The 25,671-nt window shown below is 38.4% G+C and overlaps 1 protein-coding gene across 3 annotated transcripts in view; it reads right to left on the bottom strand.

The window, feature by feature from the left end:
• Positions 1–15,127, bottom strand: part of CACNA2D1 (calcium voltage-gated channel auxiliary subunit alpha2delta 1) — a 366,545-nt gene extending 351,418 nt beyond the window's left edge. For all 3 annotated transcript variants that reach the window (XM_066550936.1, XM_066550937.1, XM_066550938.1), the window contains exon 1: positions 14,528–15,127. In XM_066550936.1, coding sequence (XP_066407033.1) covers positions 14,528–14,622 — 95 coding nt within the window. In that variant the 5' untranslated portion in view covers positions 14,623–15,127. The remainder of the gene's footprint in view (positions 1–14,527) is intronic.
• Positions 15,128–25,671: the final 10,544 nt, after the last annotated feature.

The following is a 25,671-nucleotide window of genomic DNA, read 5'->3' on the forward strand; positions in this document are numbered from 1 at the left end:
CATGGCATGAGAATGGAAAAGGTCAAGTTTAATATCATTAAAAGGTATCACCTAAGATAAAAGTAAAAGCTAGTAACATTAGGTATTACCTAAGACAAAAGTGAAAGCTAGCAACACCACCATGCTTCCCTGGAGTAAAATGGCAACAAAGATAACATCTATAGAAGCCTTTAAAATAATGCACAAATCTTCTACTAAAAGAAGAATTCAGAAATAATGTAAAAAATAAAAATATAGAATAATAGAATAGCCTGGGTCAGAAGGAACTTTTAAGGTCTAACCCAACTCCCTGGAATGGGCAGGGACATCTTTAAGTAGAACAAGTTGCACAGAGCCCTGTCCAAACTGACCTGAAATGTTTCAAGGGAATGTTTTATCAGCATCATTTAGTAATATTTTCTTCAGATCAAGTAGCTAATTCAGTACTTGATCAAAAAATCTGAAAGACAACAGTAGAAGTATTTTATTTCATCTCATATTATGACACCATTCCATACTTAAACCCTTTAAATGAACTTGAAAATTAAAAGGTTTTTAGTTTCTTCCTTTTTAAAAATACACCAGTTGAAAATAAAAAAGTTGGGAAATGGAAAAAGTACTGTCCAGCTCCTAAGTAATACAGAAGAGAGCTTTTGCTCTTTCAGATTTCTCTTCAGTACAAATTTAGAAGCTTAACATTTCAGAAGCACCACAACAGCTTTTAGAGAATGGATCAACAAGATACTTAATTGTAATGGCAAGGCATTTTGTATATTTAATCTGAATTTTCCTTACCTTAACTTGGAGGCTAAAGTCTATGAAGTAGCTGATAGCCTGAATATACCTTCATAATTTTAATAGCAATAAGAATTCAGCCCTTTATTCTGCTTTCATATGTAACAGTAAAAAATGTAACAGCACTTACACAGCATATTACAAACAATTGCACAAGCAATTCTCCATGGCCCTTTGAAGAATTCACTGATGAAGGAGAAAACTAGGCAAGAATAAAAAATAAACAGACCTCAAAACTGTGGTATTACTGTAAATAAACAGTTTGGAAGCTTTAATCCAGCCCAATTTACAACTTTGAAACTGTGTAAATTCAAATCAAGTTTTGATTTGAGATGCATAGAATTGAGCTTTTCTTCTAAAAAGAAAAGGTCAGCAGCAATGCTAAGTATTACATTTGTACAGAGGCAAACAAGCAGTGGTGAATTACTTGAGCTGAGAGAAAAAAATCAGGTGGTCTTTTGATTGCTGGCTTTAAAGTTCCTGAGATTTTTTTTTTATTTACTGTATCATTTCAACATCATTTCAGACTCTCAGAGAGCTACCCAAACAATGTAAAATAATGATACTTCACTGCAAATGGCCCTTATTTTTATATTGATTTTGTTTAGATAGACATTGAGTGCTAGAAAGATTGTGTAATTGCTACGCTCTGAAAACAGGCAGCATTATCAGCCAAGAAAACCTTCATTAGTTCATTATCCAATTTTCCCAGGTGAAAGCAACATTGCATGGAGAGTGTGTGTCTGTGTCAAATCACATAGTAACAAACCACAAACTGAATCTATCTAAATTACTGTTGAATTAGAAACTCGATTTCACAGCAACAAACAAAACTGTGTACCTCATGCAGCCCAGAATTGCGTGACAAATATTTGCTTAAGAACTTTGGAGTAAAACACATCTAAAATACTCCAAGTTTTGTGGGCTTTTTTGCTCAGTTTTTATCTTTGTTTTTTGGAGGGGTTTCTATTAAGAAAAAAATGGTTTAATCTATTACTTTGCAGACACTGTAGGAAGGTTTCCTTATAAGTAAGGAATAATTGCTTTATTTTAAGCAGCCTTTGAGTGATATTGCAGATAATTCTGGTTTGCAGGTGAATTTTTTGGCCATTAAGAAAGCCTTGAGTAAGTTCTATCCAAACACACATCCTTTAGTACCAGTGTAGAAAACCTGGATGTGGTACACAAGAAATCTAACATGTGAAATACTGAAATTGGTTAAATTTGGGTATGGTTGCTCAAAAAAAAAAAAAAAAAAAAACACTGCACAATTAAAATATAAAGCCAGACACAAGAGATGTTTGGGGTTTTTTCTGCCATGTAGGTAACTAGAACAGTAGAAGTATTTCTCTGGTATCTTGCTGACACTTCCTGTTTGCTAATTTTCAGAAAAAATTCCAGCTAGAAAGTAATTCCTGCCCAGTGAGAGTCTGTACCAATTACTGAAGTCACACATCATAAAAAACATGGCAGCAACCAGCACTTTCTTTCAGCAGTGAAAGAAGGTCCTAGCAATACAAAAACATCCAAAGATCTCAAAATACCTCTTTGAATAGTTTATCTCTATCACAGCTTTTAAGTTCAGAGAATAGCTTTGGCCAATAGTTTACTTTAAATTCCCAAAGGCAGATGCTCCTACACTCTCTCCATGTAATGGCAACTATTACTAGTTTTACATTTCAAAAGACAAGGTATGTCCTTTGCACCTTTACCAAAGTTATCCTCAAAATCCACCAGTCTTACAGTGGGGTTGCATTTTGAGTAATATTCTCAATGAAAGGTGTTCCCAGAAGAAAAAAATACAGTTGGTTTTGTAACTCTAGACAGAATCACAATGAAGATATTATAAGAAAAACAATTGAGGCTTAAGGCAGTTTCTTACCTTGCTATTCCTAGCTTTCAAGTGTTTAAGCTTTAAAACCAGATAACTTTACACTTTTAAAAGAGTTTTTCTAAAGGATTTTTTAAAAATATTAAACATCATTTTATTCTATAAGCACATTATTCCTACAGAGAGTAATGGGACAATTGTTGAGTAGAACACTATACACTAAAAAGAAATAGAGCCCCAGTTAATGAGATGTGTGGAACAAAATATTCAATCATCAATGTTTAACCTGTATTTGCAATGCTGAAAGCATCATTAATGAATACACAAAGTGTTTGTGGAACCATGGATACCTACAAGAATAACTGAGCATGTTTGTCCAAGACTACCTTGCAGGCCATAAAGGTACTTTATTCTATCAATAAATGGACTTATGAAAGGGAAGAAATGCTATCAGCAAAACACCTGCAAGCAAATTATTGTTCCATCCACTACGATATTCTTTATGGTCATTTGTTAAGCAAAACTCTCACCAGCCGTGCAAGGAAGTGATGGGTGCTTTTAATCCTGATTTTGAGAGGGTGTGTCTATACAAGGAATATATACAGAAGTTAAGACACTGCCAAGTGCTCCTAATAGCAAAGCAGCTATCACAGCAGAATTTCACCTCATGTCCCCATAAAGCATCAGTATCATTTTTCAGAGTAAAGCCAGCTTCATTGGAAAGAAATATAAAGTTTGTCTGTGCGTTTCTTGCTGATTTTAATTCTAATTATCCAAAAACTCACAACTCCATACCCAAAGATGAATGAATTACTCGATTGTGCATAATGAGGGGTTAAATTAAATTACTTCTATCATTCCTACCATTCCAAATTAAGCTCTAGAACCAATTGCTTTAGAAGAAAAAAAAAACCAAAACCTAAAAAAAAAAAAACAAACAAAAAAAACCCTACAAAAAAGTACATTTGTGAAAGCTGTTATCCTCTTATTGTAAACCTTCCATACCTTCTCAGTGATTTCTCATGGGCAGCTCCTCACAGCACTGACTCCTTCTTCTTCACAAAGCAGCCAACAAACCCCAATTCTCTTTTCACCCAGCTACCCCATTCTTTTGTAGCACTTGTATTCTTATTGGACACAGCTGTGGCCTGTTAAGGGCAGGCCTGTTCCTACTGATCATCATGTTTGGTGATTTGTACAGCTGCAGCTCCTCAGGTGTGAGACTACCTTCTGCAACATCTTTATTTTCTTACATTCTATCCCTCCACAGAAAGCCACTTAAAGCAAACCTGCACATTATTAGACATTGCAGTACTTTGAAAAGGAAAGTATTTCTTCCTTACAATTCCACATTTTTATTTAATAAAATCGTGTTTCTTCCTAATCTGGGGTAACATTTTTCAGTGCCTTCCAGCACATTAAGAACTTCTTTTTCACGTGGACTCTTGCTCAGCGGGGCACAGAAAAAGAAGGGGTGTCAGAGCTTATCATTTAAAAGGAAGACAAATGACCACATCTGATAACACACATGGTTTCCTTGGGATATCTTACTATTCCCCTCTGCAAAGCCTAATAAAACCATGTATTACATTTTATTTTATGTAATTTCCACAATCAGGCCTTGACAGTGATGACTCATTCTGTTGCAATGAAACCTGTATGTGTTTAATCAGAAATTATTTTATGTGGATTCATCCTTGCACTCAGGATTTAAATGATACAGGACTGATACTCATTATGCTGAAATTACACTGGTGGAAAGAAGGATGAAATTGGGTACCCAACCATTTTCAAAGGCATTTAGAGTATATCCTAGACATATTCTTAGACATGCACAGATCCCTCATGTATTTCTAATCAGTCAAAAGAGACCAGATTCTGCCTTCAATTACCACAAACCTGTTCCCCATGTGTATATTACAGTGAAATCTCCTTAAGATATGTTCCTGCACATATTAGTGATTCTCTCCCAGCTCATATGCCTACCACATAATCTAAAATATGTTAACAACAGATAAAAAAATCTAATCAAGAAGATGCTAAGGCAACAAAAGTAACTTGGTAAATAACAAAAAAAATGGTAAGAACTACACTTGTTTGCTACAGCCAGTAGCAATAGAAAGATAATTGCATTTAAATCTATGGTACTCCATCTTGAAATCTTAAGAGTCTTGGTGATTGTCAGGTAATTAGTGATTACTGATGATCATCTTGATTACTGCTACTAGTCTGTAAACAGAAAAAAATGTATACTTTTCTTACCATCTTTCTTATAGAAACACATTCTATTAAACACACTGATTCAAGCAGGATGACAATTTGGGTGTCATTTCCATTTTGGAAATGGAATAAAACCATCAGTAGCCTGTGCTGCGACAGAAGCAACAGATCAGCTTAACGAGCTCGTGTCACAAGCCCTTGTATTGTTGTACTGTATCTAACTATTATCACTGCTGAAACTACAAACTATTCACAGCACAAAGTGCAGAAGGTCCCAGGATCCACAGCTCCCAGTGCTCTCCACAGTGGGAAGGAACTGGCACGACTGGCAAAGGAGCGCACCGAGCGTGCGGTGCCGGCATGAGTCACATGCTGGCTTCTCTTCACCATGCTGTCTGAGATTTCTGCTGACTCCTCTTAGTTTCTAAAAATGCTGTTAAGCTTATGTTTTGCAATCTGTGTACATCCAAGAAGCGCAGATCGTGGGGATTAACTTCTGCCAGATCTCCAGATCACAAGTTACCAAAAGGAGCAGATATGATGGTAACTTTTCTACAAAGATTCTATTAAAAAAAATCACTTTGAGAACCAGGTAAACCAGAGGTATCATCCATCCAGGAAAGGATTGGCCATGCAAGTTTTTGAGGTAAAGTGGGAATATAGCAAACACACATCTTAATAAATTAGGTTTAACAGCTTAACAACACTTTTCAACTACAAAAGGCTTTAGAGGCATTAGCTAACAAATTAATCTTGACAATAAACCCTCGCCTGACTAAATGGTAAGATACTGAAGTTTCCTACTTTACCGAGAGAAATTAATATCAAAATCTAAGGTACAAAATTGGAGAAATAAGGCAAGGAAAATAAAGCAAGGCAGAAAATACTAAAGAGAGGCATTTAATGATAAAAAGCTCAGCCATGGTACACACAATTCAGGATGCACATCATAGAAAAAAAAAAAGAATATTTGTGATTAAATAAATTAATGTATACTGCCTCTTTTTTGTCTTTTTTTTCCAAAATTGGTGCCACTGAACTAATCTCTAAGAAAAGTGTCAGATCAAGAATTACTTCCTTTATTAAGAAACACACACCCAGCTAACCAAACTACACACACCCAGCTAATTGACATAACAAGGGATTCTTTCAACAGAAGATGAGGGCACAAGAAGGTTCACTGCTCAATACACTTAGTTTTTACCCCCACATGGATCATTCTTCACTTTGACCCATCTTTGAAAAAAGTCCAAACAACTTGTTACACCCATATGTAAAAATATTAAAATTACAAGTGAGGCTAACAGAAAACATGGATTTTCAATAAGTTCTGCAGAAACTACTCTACTTATAAATGAATAGCACATTATGTATTATATTTTATTCTACTTAAATCAACTGCAAGGAAACTGCCATATACTGCAAAAAAAAAAAAAAGGAACTTCTGCATTAACATCTGCATGAGAAACCACCACATTTCTGGATGAAACTCACAAAACAGAGTTTTAAGGGCAAAGCATTCCTCAATTCCCTATACTGCCTCCCAGTATAGGGCTATATTTAGGATCCACAAGACTTCTACTAAATAGACTACCCCAATCCACACTGGGCAAAATGATTACTGTGAGGCTTCATTTAGCCATTTACAAAATAATTTTCCTCAACACTAGTCCACATCAGAATATCATTAATTAAAAGTTGCCTTTTAGTGGATCACTGTACTTATCCCTCAACATTTTGACTGGTTTCATGGGACATTGGATTCACATGTGCAGGGGTGATGTGTAAGTCTCAGGGAAGGAATAATAAGAACCCTAATTTTGTAATTCATACTTCCTGCCATCTCTTTTTCATTACTTTTCTCTTTCCTGAATTGTGTTAATAACACAATTCATCCATTCCAGACTGCAAAATGTTTCACTTCAATAATCTTTGACAGAATAGCTCCCATGACTCAGCTCCCTCCTATGAAAAAGGTTGGAATTTCTAATCAAGAGTCAACATATACCTAGTGTGGCAAATTTCTGCTCATTTCAAGAATGAAAAAAACTTCCCTTTTACTGGTTTGTTTAAGACCACCTTAGTGTATAAAGAAAAATGCAGCACGGTATTAATAGTGACAATTTGGAACAGTGGCATGACTTGATTTAGGTTTTAATATTGCCACCACCCTTAACCACAGATCTTTTGTAACCTTATTTTTATGCCTACCTGGAAGAATATTTAGTCCATGCTATCAAAATATAATAAAAAATCCAAGTAAAAGGTGGGAGAAATATCACTGGGGAACATTTTAAGCTTCGAGACCAATCTAATGGGAACATGCTCAGGGAAAATAGGAACATTTCAGTTCAAATATTGTTTGGATGAATCAAGTCTAGTTTTTCTCTTTTAAATAATTCACATATAATTTATCATCTGATTCCTACAAAAACTAGACTGTGGACTCAGCAACTCCTTTGTGTTCTTACTTACTTTTCAAATCAGGCCAAAAATGAATCAGATTTTATTATAATGAATACATTTGAAAGACTTTGCTCACAGATTTCAGCTGAAGCATTTTATGCAGAGAAAAATCTAATATGCACCTCCATGATGCATCTAATAAAGGCTGTGCAAAAATTATTCTTAGTTCATATAATCAATAGGACACATTTTTCAAAAAATCATCTTCTTTCTGCACTTCTGGATGAACATTCATGGTCCTGGAGAAACAAAGGAAATTTCAAAAAAGAAAAATTCTTAAATCACTATGTAGAATATCTGTTACAAAATCAGACTAGAGTTCCTACCCTACTCAGCTCTCAATGAGATGGAGTGAGTATGTAATTTAAAGAGGGTGAAAATCCAATAAATCACTTTTTACAATAGTCAGCAATACTACAACTTCACATTCACATTCTGTGGTTATTTCAGGCCTCCCTCAGATTAAAAAAAAGTCTGATTTTGAATTACTGTAATTAACTGCAAAAGCTTGCTGATTTGTTGATGCAAAATAATGTCAATCATTTTCATAAACTTGTTAGAAACTTTGTAAATAAATAGGAAAAAATGATACAAGGAACAGAAATTCACTCTTTGTCATCAGTTTGCTGTTGGCATGCAGAGAAAGGTGCTGTAGGGATGGACATAAGCAAAAGCCATGGTCCTCTCCCTGCCATCATTAGTGCAACATTCCCAAACAGTGAGCCATGTCTTGTCACAGGGTGGCTGAAAAAGACAGTCTATTTTACATTTCACCCTGAAAACCTACTAAGTCTGAAAGGAAGGAGGAAAGGAAGGAAAGTGTGAAACACTGAGTTTGCTTAGAAGCAGAGTAGGTCAAAAATTAGTTTGGAAAGCAGTGGAGAAGGAAAAGAAAAATCCCTCCTGAGCTGAATAGCTGCAGGCACATGCCATTAATTTTAGCTATTAAAAAGTGCTGAAGTGTATTTTGAAAATCTTCACTCTTGCACAGATTTCTCTGAGAGTATCAATGGGACTTCTTTATTCCAGGGTACAAGCAGCACAGTCTGGCCCTAAATTGAGAATATACAACCCATGACCATTACTGAAGTAGAAGTGCAGTTGACAGTAATTTCACTACCAGTGCTATGCATTTTCACAGCACTACTGTGTGCATTAAAAGGTACTCTGTAACATAAAAATCATATTCTGCAAACAATATTCAGTCCACTTCTCCTTACTAGTGGAAATCAGGAGGGAAAGAAGAATCATAACTCCCCCTAAAAACAATGACCAATTTGCTACAGTAAGCAATGGCACAACTGATGCAAAACTCAGCTGTTGTTCTGGTCCTACAGAACAGAGAATTGCCCTACGCACGTTTGAGGAAACTTGAGTGGGATCAGGCTCTTTAACAGATTCTGCAAGAGAGATAAATCAGAACTGTAATCTCACATGCAAATCATTTAAATGTTCATTGATACCTGTCTTGCAGCAGCAGTAGGGATAATGAAAAAGCTCATGCAGGAATGGGCCAAGAGCGATCTAAGACAGAACACACAGACACTGCCCAGGGCTGGGGGCACAAATGCAGTTATTGTTTTGTACTTATTTTCTGTGCATTTACAAGGTGCTAGCTCTGGGTTGTTTGTTTTTTTTTTACCAGAATACTGCTGTCATTCTTTCTATCAAGAAGTCTGATTCAGCATCTGTAAAAGATGTAAATTAATTATGGCGTCTGGCTTTACCAAACTGTAGCTATGGTCCACTAATTTTATTCCAGGGTTGTTTTCTGGTAACTTTTTTCTTCTATTAAAGGAAATTTGTTAACAAGGCATTAGCAAAAAAAATTCTGCCAGCAAAAATATCACCTTTTGTCACAAAGGTCCTTATGAGCACTCTAAACACAACATGAAGCTTGAGCACAGGGGATCAAAAGCCCGGGTACTGCTGCAAAGAAGCACAAAACAGTCTGGAGCTCAATTCTACTTCTACTATGGTCAGCAACACAGAGAATGAGTCATTTTTCTCTACTAAAATGCTTCTAAACTGCAATCCCTATCTCACAGAGGTTTAAGTCAAATATTGGTCTAGAAGACAGCATTACCTTGGACACAGGATTCTCGCAGAAGGCAAGAAAGGATCAAGGCACAATCATGCCAGTTACCAGTGGGCAACCAGAGTCTGAGTTGTTTCTTTGTTACAAAACATTTAAGCAGTAAGAATTTGACCGTGCTTCCATCAGTTTAAAGTATTCTGCTAGATAAATATTTTTAAGATCTGTACAACAGGCCTTCTATTTAACAATGAATACATTTCAGGCTAATGTGCTGCCAAGCTCCAGCTCTCTTTCTAGCAGCTGAATTCTTGGATAAAATCATTTTGCAGGGTATGAGCAATGCAGTTCTGAAAATAGCATCACTGCAAAATGAAAGATGGCAAGAACTTCTATAATGCTGATTTATTTCAATGAAATTTCATCTTTTATTATTAGGATCTATTTTGATACTTTCAGCTGAATTTTCATACTTAATAAAATGTAAATCTATAGAATTTGTTCATTCTGAGGCTTCAGCATAAATACCTAGGAGGGAAACAAACAAAGAAATTGCCCAGTCACAATTTACATCATAAAATATGTGAAACAGAAAAATGCTTTGTGAATCCAAATAATTTGCATTTATCACCACCATATTTACAAGAACATTAAAAAAATAAAAAAAAAACCACCACTCAATGAAAAAAATCCCACCAAAACACCAAAATAAACACCACCAATCAACAAGCTGTTTGTTTCATATGTATTCTAAGTATGTTTCCACTAGAAGAATGGATTGGAACAACATTCTTTAAAATATCAGTGGGTTTAAGCATCTTGCATAATGCTCAGCATTTAGACATGTGCTGAGAAAACACTAAGAGGTGATATTGCACTTCCCTGATTCTAAGTAAATTACATCTTTTGGTCTCCTTCCAATTCACTGATATGAAGGTATACTTCAGTACTTAATTTTTTTACTGATAGTGAATATTTTTAAGTAGGTTGAGAAAAAAAAAAAAACAAACAAATTTTAAATGAGAAAGAGCCTGATAGTTTATAATCCATTAATACAGCAGTCTTTTCTAATTAAAATCAGCAGCTAAACTGGCATTCTTCTATCACAGACTATAAGCTATAAATGAGATTTTATGCATATGAGAGGTCTCAAAATCCCCAAGACTGACAGTAGAAACAGATGAAAAGAAAACATCATAAATGTCATGTATCTACCGTTGGTCAATGGTGCCACACAGAAAATGATGCTGAGACCAAGTCCAGCCACACTCTCAGCAGGACCTACACTTGTTAGGTCCATGTGAGGAAGCCAAAAATATGAATGTCCCAGTTGTGCAAGCCTTAATTCATATGACTCATATAGACTTCCCTGAGTTGTCCTAATGACACCAAAACAGTAAAGATGATTCATGCAAGTAAAAAACGGGAATACACAGCTTCTTTTCTAAAAATGTCCTGTCTGCAGACATATAGATATATGTTCATATGTATACTATTTTTATCTTTATATTATCTTTATCCACCAATGTTTTACACCAATTTATGTAAGTGGCAGATCCGTCCTGAATTTAATATGTAATGTAATACATACATACAGAACAAATGACTGAGAAGGAAAAAACACATTAAAAGATAAAGGAAAGAGAGAAAAGGAATGGCAGAGGAAAATTAGAGGGAGATAAAAAGAAAAGATATAAAGATATCCACAGTGATGCAGTAATTACAGAAACAGTCCCACTGATTTTGAAAGGCTTCATTTGTAGCTTTATAAAATTAAAATATGCTTAGTTTAAAGTTTTTTTTTTCTTTTTTAATCAGTACAAACAGGTTTATTACCAGAAAGGAGAATGTGTATCTTTATGTAGTACATTTCTTACTATCAGTAACAATATCAACACATGCTGTGCCAAAAGGATACTCGGGAATTACAAGATATACTTAAATTTAAGACTATCTGTCTTCATGCAGTATAGAGAAAAGAAGAGAAATAAACTGAGTCCTCTGCTATCATTATCAGGCAACATACAAACTTTGTATATTTAACAGTATGTTTTTTCTGAAGTCTGTACAGATAATAAATATATAAATATATATGGCTACAAAAAAGAAGTTCTTTGCATACTGTGATAGCAGTACTGGTAATAGTGCCAGGAGTACTATATACAATATTCTCATCTAAATATCTGCTGTGTTGCAGGTGTAATTAAAGGGCTTGGAGTTCTGTGTTAAAAGTAAGACCATGGTATCTTGTACCAACAATCAGATCCCTAACACATTACACAACTGGTATGATACATTTAAATGGAATGCAATATGCATCAATCAGCAGCTAAGCCTTATGGCTCAGATCAAGACACAATCACTACTATACTTTAATAGTTCATTAAAGGACAGTCTTCAGTATTTGCAGTGAAATATTTCAACACTGGAAGCAAGGAATGCAATACCGGCTGCTCAGATTTTCAAGGAAAAATTAATGCTACTATTTCATACAACACAAACCTGCACCTGAAATTCTCTATATTTTGCTGTGTAGACATATCAAGGCCTTTTTGTCTTATCCGAGAATTAAAATTAATCAAATTGCTGAGATTCTACCACACAGGCATTGCATAAACCTTCAGCACTTCTTGCTAAGAACATTACATATTTCTATAATATTATATTGGTGATAGTGACTTCTGAATGTTTTAGTAAAAGCACATGTTAAAATATTTATTAATGCAGAAGAAACAGATCACTGAAGGAAAAGTGATTGTACAATAATAAGTTGTAGAAGAAACCATATACTCTACAGCCCTGAATATGCACATTTTTCACACAACAGCTAGGAAATCCTGCTCCCTCAGACCAACTTTTTCACTAAGAGAAAAACCAGACTGAAAATAATGGGGGGAAAGCAAGTAGCTAAGCACAGAATATCAGCAAACCTCCAGTTCTTCAATTATTCATACCCTTTCTTTCCTTTATCCTCCTCTCCCATGTTTTTTTTTTATTTCTATTTTTAATATTCTTAATATATAATATCTTTTACATTAAGAGCATTTGCGTCACTATTCTTTGTTCTTCCCCATTCTTAATTTTTAGTAAGAAGTGAAAGACTGCTGTCAAGTCTTAAAAAAGAATAGAAAAAATGTTTTCTCCTTCACCTGTTACATCATTACTTTTTGCTAAGCAGCTCTCCCTGCATCAACCTGTTGTGTGCTGCCTTCTAAACAAACTAAGCCTTGCTTGCACTTTGATGCCATTTCAAAGGAGAAACAGTACCGTGAAGGATGCACAGTCTCTATAGATTATTTCTGCAATATTTCAGGGGAATAACAATGAGAAAAAGAGCAAACAGCAAGTAGATTGTGCAGAACATGGAAACGTTGATGACTAACATATTCAGAATTACTTTATCATAGGTATAGTTATAATTATAGTTATATGTTTCATATGTTTCACTGTTGTCAATTTATATTATCATGACTGTCAATAAAGGTAAATTCGGAAGGAAATTAGCAAAAATAGATGGGGAGACAAAACCAGTTTTAAAAGAATATCATATATTCTTATGTTAACAAGTAATCTGGACTTCTATTTGAAATGATAGATATTCTTTTTATATGATATTCTTTTAATTTCACTGGGTTCTATTTTTCTTTCTCTTTTAAACCCAGAAAAATCCACATAGAAGATAAATTGTAATTAGTTGTGTATGATAACCTTAGCAGTTCAATGAGAAACCGTAAATATCAGAGCTCAAAAAAACATAAAAACGGGAGCTCAAACACAAGAAAACAATGAATTAAAAAGCCCTGGGTTTGTTTGTATTTTGCTACACTTGCTTCTACATGGCACATCTTTATACACTGCAACACGGAAATGTTTTAAAAGATGATTTTCCCTACAATGGAAGACTGTATTTATTCAACTTAGAAGATACTAAGTGTATCTTAGTATCATATCTTTGTATTCCTTTCATTTAACAGTGCGAGCATCTCTTTGGAGTCTTTCATAATGGAACCGATACTCAGAACTGAATCCAATTATAACAAGCTACCAGCAGTACTAATTGGTGAAAATGCATTGCTGGTAATCACTGCAACGCATCCTTCTGCCCAGGATGACCGACACCAATAAATTCTACCCAGCGTTAAACAATAAGGAAAGACTACCATTAGCACTGTTTTTCTTATGTAAAATGCATTAAAGTGAGTCATCCACTTAAAAGTTACCTACTGGTAGCTTTAACCCAGATTCGGGGACTAAGGTAAGTGCTTCAAAAAACCAATCAAACAAAAAGAATATAAAAATAATGAGGGGAGAGAGAAGAAAAAGAAAGAAAACACGATCACATAGTGCTTTCTCGTGGATTTTTTTTTTCCTATCTGTAGGCGAATCTTCAATACGTATTGGCTTCCTTTTGCCTTTCTTTTATTGCATCATCATTATTTGATCTTTGCACCGCTCTGGGCAACACTTTCATGCTAATAATTCTGCAGCGCTTTAAAGATTTCTATCTCAGGGCCAGGCAAGGCACCGAGCTGCGTGCACCGCGAGCATCCTTCAGCTCTCGAGAAGATATTTCTGAGAAGTGACGATCTGCAAGGCCGGGGCTGAGGAAAACACTTCTTTTGTGTGGCTTTAAGTGTGTGGAAGCCCCTCGGGCGGGACCCCGCGGAGCCCGGCCAGGCAGGAGGGAGCCGGGGCTCGGAGCTCCCGGCCGTGCCCCGCTCCCCATGCCGGCCGCGGAAAGGCAACGAAATCCGCCCTCCGTGGGCATTTCGATCGAATTGCCAAAGTTTTCAGGGTTTTTTATAAACAGTGTTGAAACTCCATCCAGGGCTGGAATAACCTCTGTGGGAGGAAGGGGCGGACTCTGTGTAACTCGAAACTTTCTTCTCCACAAGGATGACCTGACGGGGTGGATCTGGGAGCCGCTCCGGAGCGGGATTCCGAGGAAAAGCCTTTATCTCAAAAGTCCCGCCGCCGGCCGTCACCGGAGCTTCCCCCTCCCGGCGACCCGGCGGGACCTTCAGCTACCCTGACTCTTCCAAGCAAAAGCTGCCGAAAATCTACAAATTTTTTTCCCCATCTTCACTTTCCGCCCGGTCTAACTTGATTTCCCTTTGTATTGTCGCTATCTCTGGCGCCGAGGAGCGCCCCCGCCCCGGCCGTGCCCCCGCCCCGGACCCCCGGACCCCGCTGGGACTTACGTGGTGGCCGAGGGGAAGGGTCCCTCCGAGGAGTGGTTCATCACCACGGACTGGAAAAGTGTCAGGCTAAAGACCAGCAGCCAGCCAGCAGCCATCTTCCTGATCGAAGATCGATCCCCCTTCCCCAAGTCGGCGAGACGGCAATAATAATAAATTCAATTATGGTGTGTGGCGGTGCGGGGGGGGCCGTGGTTCTTTAAAGCCTCCTCCGCTCCCCCCACCCGCCCCCTCGCAGGAGGCGCAGCCCAGAGATGCGCGGAAAAGCGGGAGCGCGGCCGAGGGTGGGGAGGAGGAGAAACGATGGAGATCTGTGGGTGGAGTGGGAGAAGAGGCGAAACAGAGAAAAGAGAGCGAGCGAGAGATACTCCACTCTCTGCTACTCCAGCAGCAGCTCCAGCTCCATCCGATCCGCCGCCATCAGCGCTACTTTTGTAACAGATCCCACTCTGCGTGTGTGTGCGCGCGTCCTTCCCTGATTTATTCCACTGATTGCAGAGCAGAAAGAGGAGGGGAGAGGCAGGCGGGGTGGCGGCTCCTGGGAGAAGAGGGAGGGAGGCAGGCGATGGAGTTGGAGACGGGCGGATCGCTGCCGGCTCCTGCCCTCGCTGCCGGCAGCGGGGAAAGTCTCGGCGAGCGGCGGGGGCGGGCCGGGCCCTGCGGCGGCCGCGCTCCATACAAGGCTCCCAGGAACTCCCGGCCGGGCCGCCCCGGGGCCGCGCTGCCGCCGCCCCGCCCCGCCCCGCGCGGCCCGCTCGCTATTTTTAAAACCGCTTCGTGCCTTATTTTAATTCCAGCCCCCTCCTCCCTTCTCGGCGGCAGCAGCAGCAGCCGCCGCCGCACACGGCCCGTGTGCCACCAGTCGGGGCTGCGATTTAAATAGGTATCTCATGGATGGAGCTATAAATGCCGCTCTCCCTCCCCGCGGCCGGCTGGAGCAGCGCCGCTCAGCCCCGCGGAGCCCGCCCGGCCGCCGCCCCCGCGCTTGGCAGCGTCCCGGGCCCGCAGCATCCCCGAGCGCCTCCGCGGAGCCGCCCCCGGGCACGGCCGGGGGTCCTCGGGCTTCACCCCCGCCCCGCCGCATCGCTAACCCGGTTATTCATTTCAGATCCCTCTGGAAATCCAGAGGACGCATTGCCTCTCCCCTCCTTTCGTTTGTTCACGCGCACCAGTCTCTGTGGCAACTATACGCTCTCGGTATAAATGTAGAAAGTAATCCAGGGACATATTTCTTAGCCTATGTGTTAAAGCAGTTAAAAGTTCAGTGACAAATCTGGTTTTCTTTTTGATCTGTGAGTTGGTTTTGTTTGTTTTTTTCTTTCTATGTCATTACATATTTATATTTTAATATATTTACTTAGTTCAACAGGTAAAAATGAAAGAGCAGACCCAGTATTCATTTTGCTTTTACATCCTTTGTATTTAAGGATCACATCTTGAATGTACTAACCCACAACAATTTCTATAAAACAGGCAAGTGCTCATCTCTATTTTAAAGGTGGCAAAGGGATCAAAACTGAGATGCACAAATGAAGAATTGAGTGCTCACATTGCCCGGGCTCAAAGCCAGCACGATATTTCAGTTGCAATCTGTAAAGCATGCAGTCACTCATCTACATTGTCTCTGGATTGGAGCTGGCACTGGAGAGCTCGTGGGAAGAACTCCCAGTTGTCTTCACCTATCCACCTACCCATAGGTACGTAGGATTCATCAGGGTTTGGATGCAAGTTTGAAATAGCATTTTCTAAAATGGTTCTGCAGCCTTTAGACTCAAACAGTCTGAAGAGTATCTATAGCTCAGCTTTTGTTGGACTCCATAGCCCCTGACAGTTTTGCCTCATGAAGTGGCACCTCTTTGGGTACTTACCTGTAACTGCTCAGCTGAGTATTTCTGCTTCCCCACGGGGATGTCAAGGGCACCAGCACAGTCATGGCCCTGTGGCACAAAAGTTCTGCTTCACGTGAGACAGATTGTGAGGAGATCTGGGATAGAAAGATGGTAGGGAATGGATTAAAGTCTTGAAGAAACACACAGAGGAAGGGGGCTGGAGATGTGAACTAGTACAGGTTGCACAAGACCATGACAAATTTACTTAGATAAAGTAATTTACTCAGATAAAGCTCCTCATATTTGGGCTCTCGCGCTAAGAGTAGCATTATCAGTATCAAGTTATCAATTCAGTTATGAACATGAAAATTGAACAAAACCACTGATTCTGCTCTTTGAAAGGACTCTGGAGTTTGGCTCAAGTTCGTGCCTAAACTCTGCTGAGTTCCCAGGAACCAGATGCTCTTCAGTTAGTTGTACCCCAAAGCACCTACAGTTCTGCAGCGGGCAGCACAGTAATGGATTAACACTGACAACACCCCTCCAGAATAAATGGGAATGCCCCACCTTGCTCCTTCCCTATCTGAAGGATCGAGCATATACCCATTTATTCTCTTCTCAGCAGGGAAGTTCATGTTAAATTCCCAGCAGTGCTGCCCCCATGGGCCTGTGAGCAAGCTGTGGGCACTGAGCTGGGAAAGAGGTGTTCTCCCAGGGGATAACCCACTGGAGTGGGCACACAGAAAAGTACTGACATGTTGGTGTGGGAAAGAGAGGGTGCAGGTAATTGTGCAAACACACAGAGGAAATGGTTTTGGTAGGTGAGAATAAGCAAGACCACCCTTACTCACAAGTACCATTTCAATATAATGTAAAGGAGACCAGAAGATCAGGGAGTGATAATGAAAAATAATAAGTAGATAACTGAAGGGCTACACAGGAATGTTTCTTTCATCATTAGTACAATTTTCTGTAAGCCTCACTTCTGATGCTTATAGAGCTTCTTAGGGCAATAATTAAAGCTGGAAATAGTCCCAACAACAGTAACACGTGGCCAGCAATGGAACTGTGCAATGCATGGGTTGCTTGACACCCCACCTAGCACTGTAAGGTCTGGATGAATCAGTCCTAATACACTGAAAACAGCTGAAAAGTGAAAAAGATTGAAGAGGAAATACTGCTATGATTTAATAAAAACGTATTCAAAGCTTGCAATCTACTGTGCTATTTACAACTATATAACAAGACCCTCTACAAGTTAATCCTGCTGTGAGCAATGTGAGTGCCTGTGGAGCTCACTGAAATTCGGGGATGAAAGAGAGAAGTTGTCTGTATGAGGCTCCAGCATGGAGGAGAAAGATACAGGTGAGCTCCAAACAAGCTGGTTGAGGTGAGGAGGAGCAGCCAGGGCTGGAAAATGGAGCTTGACAAGGGCTGTGGCATTCTGTGATAAACAGCTCAAGATCAACCCACAAGCTTTTCAGGATTTACAAGTAAACTTGAACTGGAGCCCGGTTTTGATAAAAGGTGGCATCAAATAACAGTAAAATTAAGTAAGGCTGGAAGTCAGGTTTTGAAGTTTTGCCTTTTTTTTAAATCTGAAACTCAGGAATCCAGTGCCAGCCTGAAGCATGGGGAAGAAAAGAAAGCAGGACTTATTCCATGAACAATTTATTATTTACTAATCAGCCAGTCTTTGGTTCACCTAGTTATTTATGGCCTAAAAATTCATTCATTTTCCAGGTATTTAATTAAGATGCAGAAGGTTTAGAAATGCTGACCTCATCCTACAGCTGTATATGGACATGAGGAATAGGCCTCAAATGAGTTCCCACTACCTTCAACAAGAAAGTGTGATTGACATAGAACATTAAATTAGCAGAGTTCAGTTTCCTGCTATGTCTTCAATGTCCCATAATGCAGAAAAAAAAAGCACAAATGTAGTTCCATCATGAAGTTTTAAAAAGCCATTCAAGCCTCCTAAACAATCAATTTCTTTACATTTGCTGATTAAACTATTTTCTTATATAGTCACTGTTTTAAATACATGGCTTGTACTTCACAGTAGCATTGCACTGCAGAAATTCTTGTAATTTATCTGCATTGAGATTCCTAAAGATCTATTACAGCAGACAAATCTTTTTTTTTAAGCACTTGAATGACAAACAACGAAAGTAAATCTTCATTCTTACTTCACTTCATTCTGAATTTATTTCCTGTCATATCTGATCGAGACCTTTCTGTGAAGGAGCACAGGAACAACAGGTATTGATAGAATGAGGAATCTTACAGAAAGTTTGCTGTGTAGCTGTTTGGTGGACTTGGCAGGGTTAGGCTTGTGGTTGGACTCTTACCTTGAAGATCCTTTCCAACCTAAAAGATTCTATTCTATGATTCTACTGAAAGTACTAGAAATCTTTCAACTGACCACGGTAATCCATATGTCAGAAAAAAAATTCCTATAGCAAAACTACAACATTTTATTTGCATCAAAGGCTTCTTCTCAGTTCATTTAATCCGTAGCAAGTATAAATTAATGATCAAGCTTTTCTCTTTTATTTCACTTTCTGGATATATTATTTATGTTTTCATGTCTTATTTAAACCATTGCAAATCTAACATAAAAGACAAAGGAACAGAGCCCTCTGTCTCTTAACCATTTAAAAAAAAATCCAAATTTTCGATGTTAACACCAGAATCAAAGTTTTATTAATCTGGTTTTATACTTGTAAATAAACTCATTCTTCAGTAATCAGCATTTTCAGAAAGATTCTTGATTCCAGTGACAGGTTAAGACCACACGTGCAGTGATTGCAGCACTTGTGTGAATAGATGAGGCACGATTACCAAGTGCCTTAAGTGTCTTTTGTGGGGGCATAATAGGCAATAAATCTGTACTGGCTTTGTTCTTGCCAGCCCTGATCAGCATTTTGCTGAGCACATTCCACCTTTGTGCTTGGTGTAACACGTACTCCCCTAGATGGGACTCCCAGATGTTGCTGGGTTCAGCCAAAATGTGCTTGCTGAAATATGGCAAGAAGTGTGTGCATGACCCTGGAGAAAGGTGTAAAGCACAAGGCTGATGAGGGGTGGCTGAGGGAGCTGGAGATGTTTAGCCTGGATGAAAGGAGGCTCAGGGTGGACCTTATCACTCTGTACAACTGCCTGAAAAGAGGTTGTAGAAAGGTGGGGTCAGTCTCTTCTCATGAGTAGCAAGTAATAGAACAAGTGGAAATGGCCTCAAGTTGCACCAGGGAAGGTTTAGATGGGATATTAGAAAAGATTTCTTAATCAAAGGGTTGTCAGGCACTGGAACAGACAGCCCAGTAAAGTGGTTGAGTCACCATACCTGGAGGTATTTAAAAGATGTGTAGATGTGGCACTTAGGAACATAGTTTAGTGCTGGTCTTGGCAGTGCTGGGTTAGCAGTTGAATGATATAATCTTAAAAGTCTTTTCTAACCTAAATGATTCTGTGGTTCTGTAGTTCTATGATAATCAGTGCCACATACCAAAATACTGTTTTCTTCTTGGCATGTAATATCTTCTTTATGTCTGTGTTTTACATAGGAAGGAGGGATAATCTTGCTGAATAGTTCTCATTCTATTTGCTGGTGGAGGACTGACTAGAGACAGATTGATCTCAATTTTTAATTTCAGGGGTAAAAATGGTCTTACTGGAGTCTGCACCAGATGGAAATGCAAGATACAGCCCATTGCAAGTGGGATGAATTGTTTTACATATTTGAATTTGATAAAATTTATATTGCAAAAACTTTGTGACCTACATCCAACAGCAAAATAATCAACACTGTTTTGTTCTCACCCTTGTGATTTTCATATTTGAGTGAGCATGCTGGATCTGGTAGCAAAACCTTCACTAATTGATATGAGTGTTTATGCTTTTCTTGTTATTGTCAGATTTGAGGAAAGCATTCATTCTAACTCTAGTCATTAGAGCTGTATGCATTTTCACACTTGGGTTTTTTGATACTGCAGTTAAACCAACAATAACTTTGGGATAACTCAATATTGAAACTTGGAGTCCAGAACAATAAAATTCCTCCCAGTGAATAAAAAGAAAAATAGTTTATAACCAAGTTACAGTCTAAAACTTCAAACATGGTGCTGATTTTGCTTGGTGCAGAGTTGATTTTCTCCAGAGTAGCTAGTATGGGGCTTTGCTCTGGGCTATGTTGAAAGCAGTGTTAATAACACAGGGATGTTTTAGTTGTTAGTTGTAAGTTGCAGAGCTTACACTGTGGCACTATATGGAAATAGTAGTTTGGTTCTGAAACACCCTGTGTTCGTTCTAATATTATCATTATTATGTTTCTGAGTTTCAAAGGAAAACTGATTTTTTTTTTGTTCATTAATCACTGCATTATATTTCTCACTATAATGTAAAAGTGCTCATTGTAAATCTCATATTGTTGTTGTGACACTATTCTCAGAAAACCAGGAATGTCAGTCATCTTGCTGGAGGACACCCTCAATTATAAATGTTAAACTGTGGTATGTTTTGAACTTGTAAAGAAATATAACTTCTAAGAGTAGTCTTATACAAATAACATATGTTTTATAAGGTTGAAATTGACAGTATTTTTGTCCAACCTTGTCTATTTTCTACCAAGTCCCTAATCTATTTTAATTTTAATTTACTTTATTCCATCCCTTCCACTGACTTGAAGCATATACAGTTCTTTCTTGAAACAAAAAACCCCCAAAACATTTATATTTATATTTATATTTATATTTATATTTATATTTATATTTATATTTATATTTATATTTATATTTATATTTATATTTATATTTATATTATGTTTCTTCTTTAACCTCTCAAATCAGACAATTTTCTCCATTGTTTTCACCCTGTGAAATATATTCCTATGCCAGTAGATGACTTTCTAAATGTAAGGATGGGCCTCTCCTGAAATCTCGTCTCTTGCAACTTCATAGGATTAAAAGAAGGTACATTGGCCCATGGAGAGGCACTCTCTGTGATGGCAACAGAATAATCATGGCCAACCACTATCAGCCAAATGGAATTAAGCCATCTCAGCATCTCATACTTACTTAATCCATTTAACCTAATTAACCAGGTGGTTGTCAAAGGCACATTCCAAAGTTATTGCTGAGATTTTACTTCAATGTTCCTGCAAAGGAGCAGGTGCTGTTGTGCCATCCAGCCACAGGTGCTACTTTTGGAAGTTCAACAGAGTAGGCTGAACTTTAGTAGGAAGGTTGTATTTGTGCCCCCTTTTTGGAGAACAGCTGTTGCTCTTTTTGTTCTGCATTTGGTGAGATACTCATAGATTGCCTATGAGGAAAGGGTTTCCTTTTTTCTTACCCAGTTGTAGTCAATGGGCATAGACCAGTACCTCCACAGAATGGTTCATCCTGCCCTAAAATATGGATTGTTGACTATTGGTATCCTGTTTGATTTGCTTTGTAAACTAGTAGTAAATATAAAAACAACTTAGAAGGAATACTGGGCAGGGGGATGGAGAAAAAGTAAGAATGAATGATTATAGAGCAGAAATAAGAAAATAACAGGAGGTAAATGTAAAGAAGGAAGGCCATGCATGTGGAAATAAGAACATGCATATTGTCTTCGTTACATATCATACAAGGAAAAGAAATTTTTTAAAAGGAGATAAGTGAGAAAAGGGTAAAGTGAATCAGGAAAACAGGAATGAGGAGGAAAAAAATCATTAGGAAGATGAGACAGTAAAGGGAAGAAAAATTGTGTGCAGATAAGGAAGACATGCCAGTAAGTGGGAGAGGTAACGAAGAGGAAAAAGAGGAACGAGCTCACCAAGAGAGGTGTGGTCTACACAAGTGCACTTGTCCACTTAGTTTTAAAAGATGGCAAAAAGAGTGGCAGGAAGAAGCCAAGTCTCTGTTATGGCAGGGGAGCAGAGCAGAGGCTTTGCCCTGTGCTGGGTCAGAGCCAGGTGGCCCCGTTGGCCGGGTCAGGCCCATCTGCTGTGCCCTGCCCCTAAGCAGAGCTGATCAGCTCAGGGAACAAAGGGCACAGAGCGCCCAAAGGAGCACAAGACCCAAGCCTTGTGTTCAGGGAGAAGGCAGAGCTCCCTCCTCTATCACACAGTACACCTCAATCTGCTAAGACAGCTTCTGCTACACATTTTACACCAGCTGCAAAAATGATTTAAGGAAAATTTGATTCTTTTGTATGCTAATAGTTTCTAATGAGGGAAGCTGGTGGGATAGATGGTAGACTTGATGCCAAGTAGCCTTCAGAAATAATAAAATAACAAATAAATATTTATAATATTCCTTCTTCAATAAAGCCTGAAGACATGCAAGTTCTCTCATCTCTTTCATGATTTATTAAAAATCTTTAATTGGCTGTTCTTAAAAAATTCCATTTTGACTTTTAAAGTGAAAAGTCAAAAGATAAAAGCAGCTGTAGGTAAACTTCATCTGATCTGCCCATGTCTCTATAATTCAAATGAAGGAAGGGATTTAAAAAGTTACATTTCAAGGTTCTGCTCTCATTTCAGCAGCAAGTGAGATTTTTATGTTGCTGTATTTGAAAGGGTAAAGTAAAATGTTTGCATTTGCCCACAGAATATATATGGGTCCATTTTTTTCTGGAATCATGTGCCATTAAGCTATAGAATAATGATGTGATTTATTTATATGGGTTAATGACAGTCCAAACTATTTCAGAAGCCATAATATATCACTATGGTAATGTTAAGCCCCCTTGTTATAATTGGGACTGTACAGTCTGCCATTCCATGCAAAGCAACAAAGGGCAGCTCTGCACAAACCACTCCAAATGTTTGAATTAATTGTGTTGTAGACTTCATATTGCACTTGCAGATGTTATTAATTACTGTTACTCTCTGTTTAATAGCTGTTTCTATAGTAACTATGATTTTTTTAAGAGGGTGTGAGGGGAAGTAAGTTGAGTAGTTATTTTGTTTGTTGGGTTTTTTTCTCCCTACAAGGAGGACAAAGGAAATCTGACTGTATATACATCTATATAAATATATATATATATGTACAAGTGTAAATACTCAAACCCTAAGAAGGGCAAGTGCAAGATAAACAAAAAGTAATGACACAGAGGAACATGAATGCTTTCAGAAGATACCAAGCTACTCAAATGATCAATTACTGCAGTTAACAATCTGCTCTCACTCAATCCTTTGAAGTTTGTGATTTTTGGCACAATCTAGAAAGTCCAGTGAAGTGAGAGTGCATGCAGTGCAAGCAAACACAGATCTGTGTCTGTGTCCAGCATCACAGATTTACTAGATACAAACACTCTACCAATGATGCTGGCCTAGGACTAAAAGGCTTAAAACACATCTCTGACGACTTAATAATAAATTTAATATCTTGTATGAATTATAAACTAACCATGGCTGTGTAACCTGCATTTGAAATACAGTTTTTTGCATCTACTGCCCAGAATATTTGCAAGAACAGAGCAAAGTATGTAGTGTATCAGCTAATACACCAAGTATCTGTTAATTTTAAGTCATCTTTAAATTCTGTGTTCATTCAACACATGCTTTTGGTTAAGAAGTATTCTAAAAACAGGTAGAATGTCCTGGTAACTGGAGATGTGGATAGTTTAATATTTACTCCCTACATATATCAGAAAATAAAGTGAAAATAAAGATTCATAAATAAAATTACTGATAAATTAAAAATTATTGTCTCTTGAAACTAACAGGAACAAAAAAAGAGTAAGATTTCTTTTGATATTTCAAGATGATACACTGAAATAACAGAAATATTTTCTTTTAAAGTGTAGCACTTGTCATATTCTACCTCTTAAAATATATGAAAACTGTAACAATCTCAGCTTATTTCCATCAATAGCTATGATAGAAAACATGACTTTAAATGTCCAGCTCTCCCTCCCTTGAGTACAATAAACCTTTTGTCCACTTTGAAATGCAGATGACTGACTCCAGGAGTACCACAAGAATTTTACTTTTCTATGGCAGCTCACTGCCAAGTCCCATGTGCACCCATCTGTCCTCTGGGAGTGAAACATAACCTTTTGAAGCAGATCAGCATTTGTCCCATGCACTGATGAAATCCTGGGTTTACAGTTTAAGCAGGTCAGAGTGATGCCCATTTTGGGACTGATCTTCAGAAGGGCACTGAGCACCTCAGCTGGTGTGCATTAGTAGCCCAGGGTTTGAAATTGTCATCAAAACATCTACATAAAGCACACAGAAAATAAAAATAGCTCAGGGTATAACAAATTAATTAATCATTAAAAGTGAGCAATAAAAAAGAGAGGGATCTCAGTGTCTTAGAGGAGAAATCTAGACTGAGAGTTTTCCTTTTATAACACAAATCAGTGTTTTGAAATCCTCGTAGGACCTGAGCGTGTTCTGCCTCCCACTCAACATTTTGCAGCAGAAATCCCCTTCGAGGAGAGGCTGCTCTCTGTAAGGGGCTGCTGCTTTTCCTCCTCTGCTGCCTTGGACTGGCTGCCCAGGCCCTGTCCTTGAGGGCAGCTGAGCCCAGCCTGCCCTGTGCCCTGCAGAGGAGCCACCACCGCCCTCCAGGGGCTGCCTGAGAGCAGCCTGAGGTGCCTGCTAAGGAAAAGCAGCAGCTGTGCTAGATTTGATCAGTAATCCCTGGAAATGGAGTTTCTCTGCTTCTTTTTCACTTTGGAAACTTCCTTTGCCCTTGACTAGGCCTTTCCTCTGGCCAGTCTCCTGAGGTCTGTTTTCTAAGCATGAGAAGAGATGAGGATATTCTAATATTTTTTAAATATGAGAAGTCTATGGGAGACATCAAGTGGGAGACATAACCTTGAGAATACAGGGGTAAAGGAGGCAGAAAACCTAATGCAGGGTCAGAAAATTAAAAGGAAAAGGATTAATTAAAATATACTGAAGGAGTTTTGAAGATGAAAAAGGAATATAAGTGCTAAGTATTTTCCTTTGTAACAGAAGCTGTGCTGAAAATCAACAGGGAAAGCATGGCTTTTATTTGAGAGGCAATTTGCATATTAATATTGTGATAGCATTATGCAATAGTATATAAGACAGATTGGGTAAATAGAGGCTGTGACTAAACATTTCAGCTCCTTCCCCATGTCTGTTGAAAATAAAAACTGGCAGAATGTCACACTGTAGGATTGTCCTTGATTTGTTTCCAGTGGAACATTAATTGATGTATTCCCATGTTTTGATATGTGATTTACAAGCTCAATAACTCGAAGGGTGATTACAGCCAGGCAGGCAATCTGGATGCCAAGCCTCATTTCAGTGAACTGTCCTGGATATTTCACTCTGAAAATCATGGCTTTCTA

The sequence above is a fragment of the Molothrus aeneus genome, chromosome 5 (genome assembly GCF_037042795.1).
Source record: "Molothrus aeneus isolate 106 chromosome 5, BPBGC_Maene_1.0, whole genome shotgun sequence".
NCBI lineage: Eukaryota > Metazoa > Chordata > Aves > Passeriformes > Icteridae > Molothrus > Molothrus aeneus.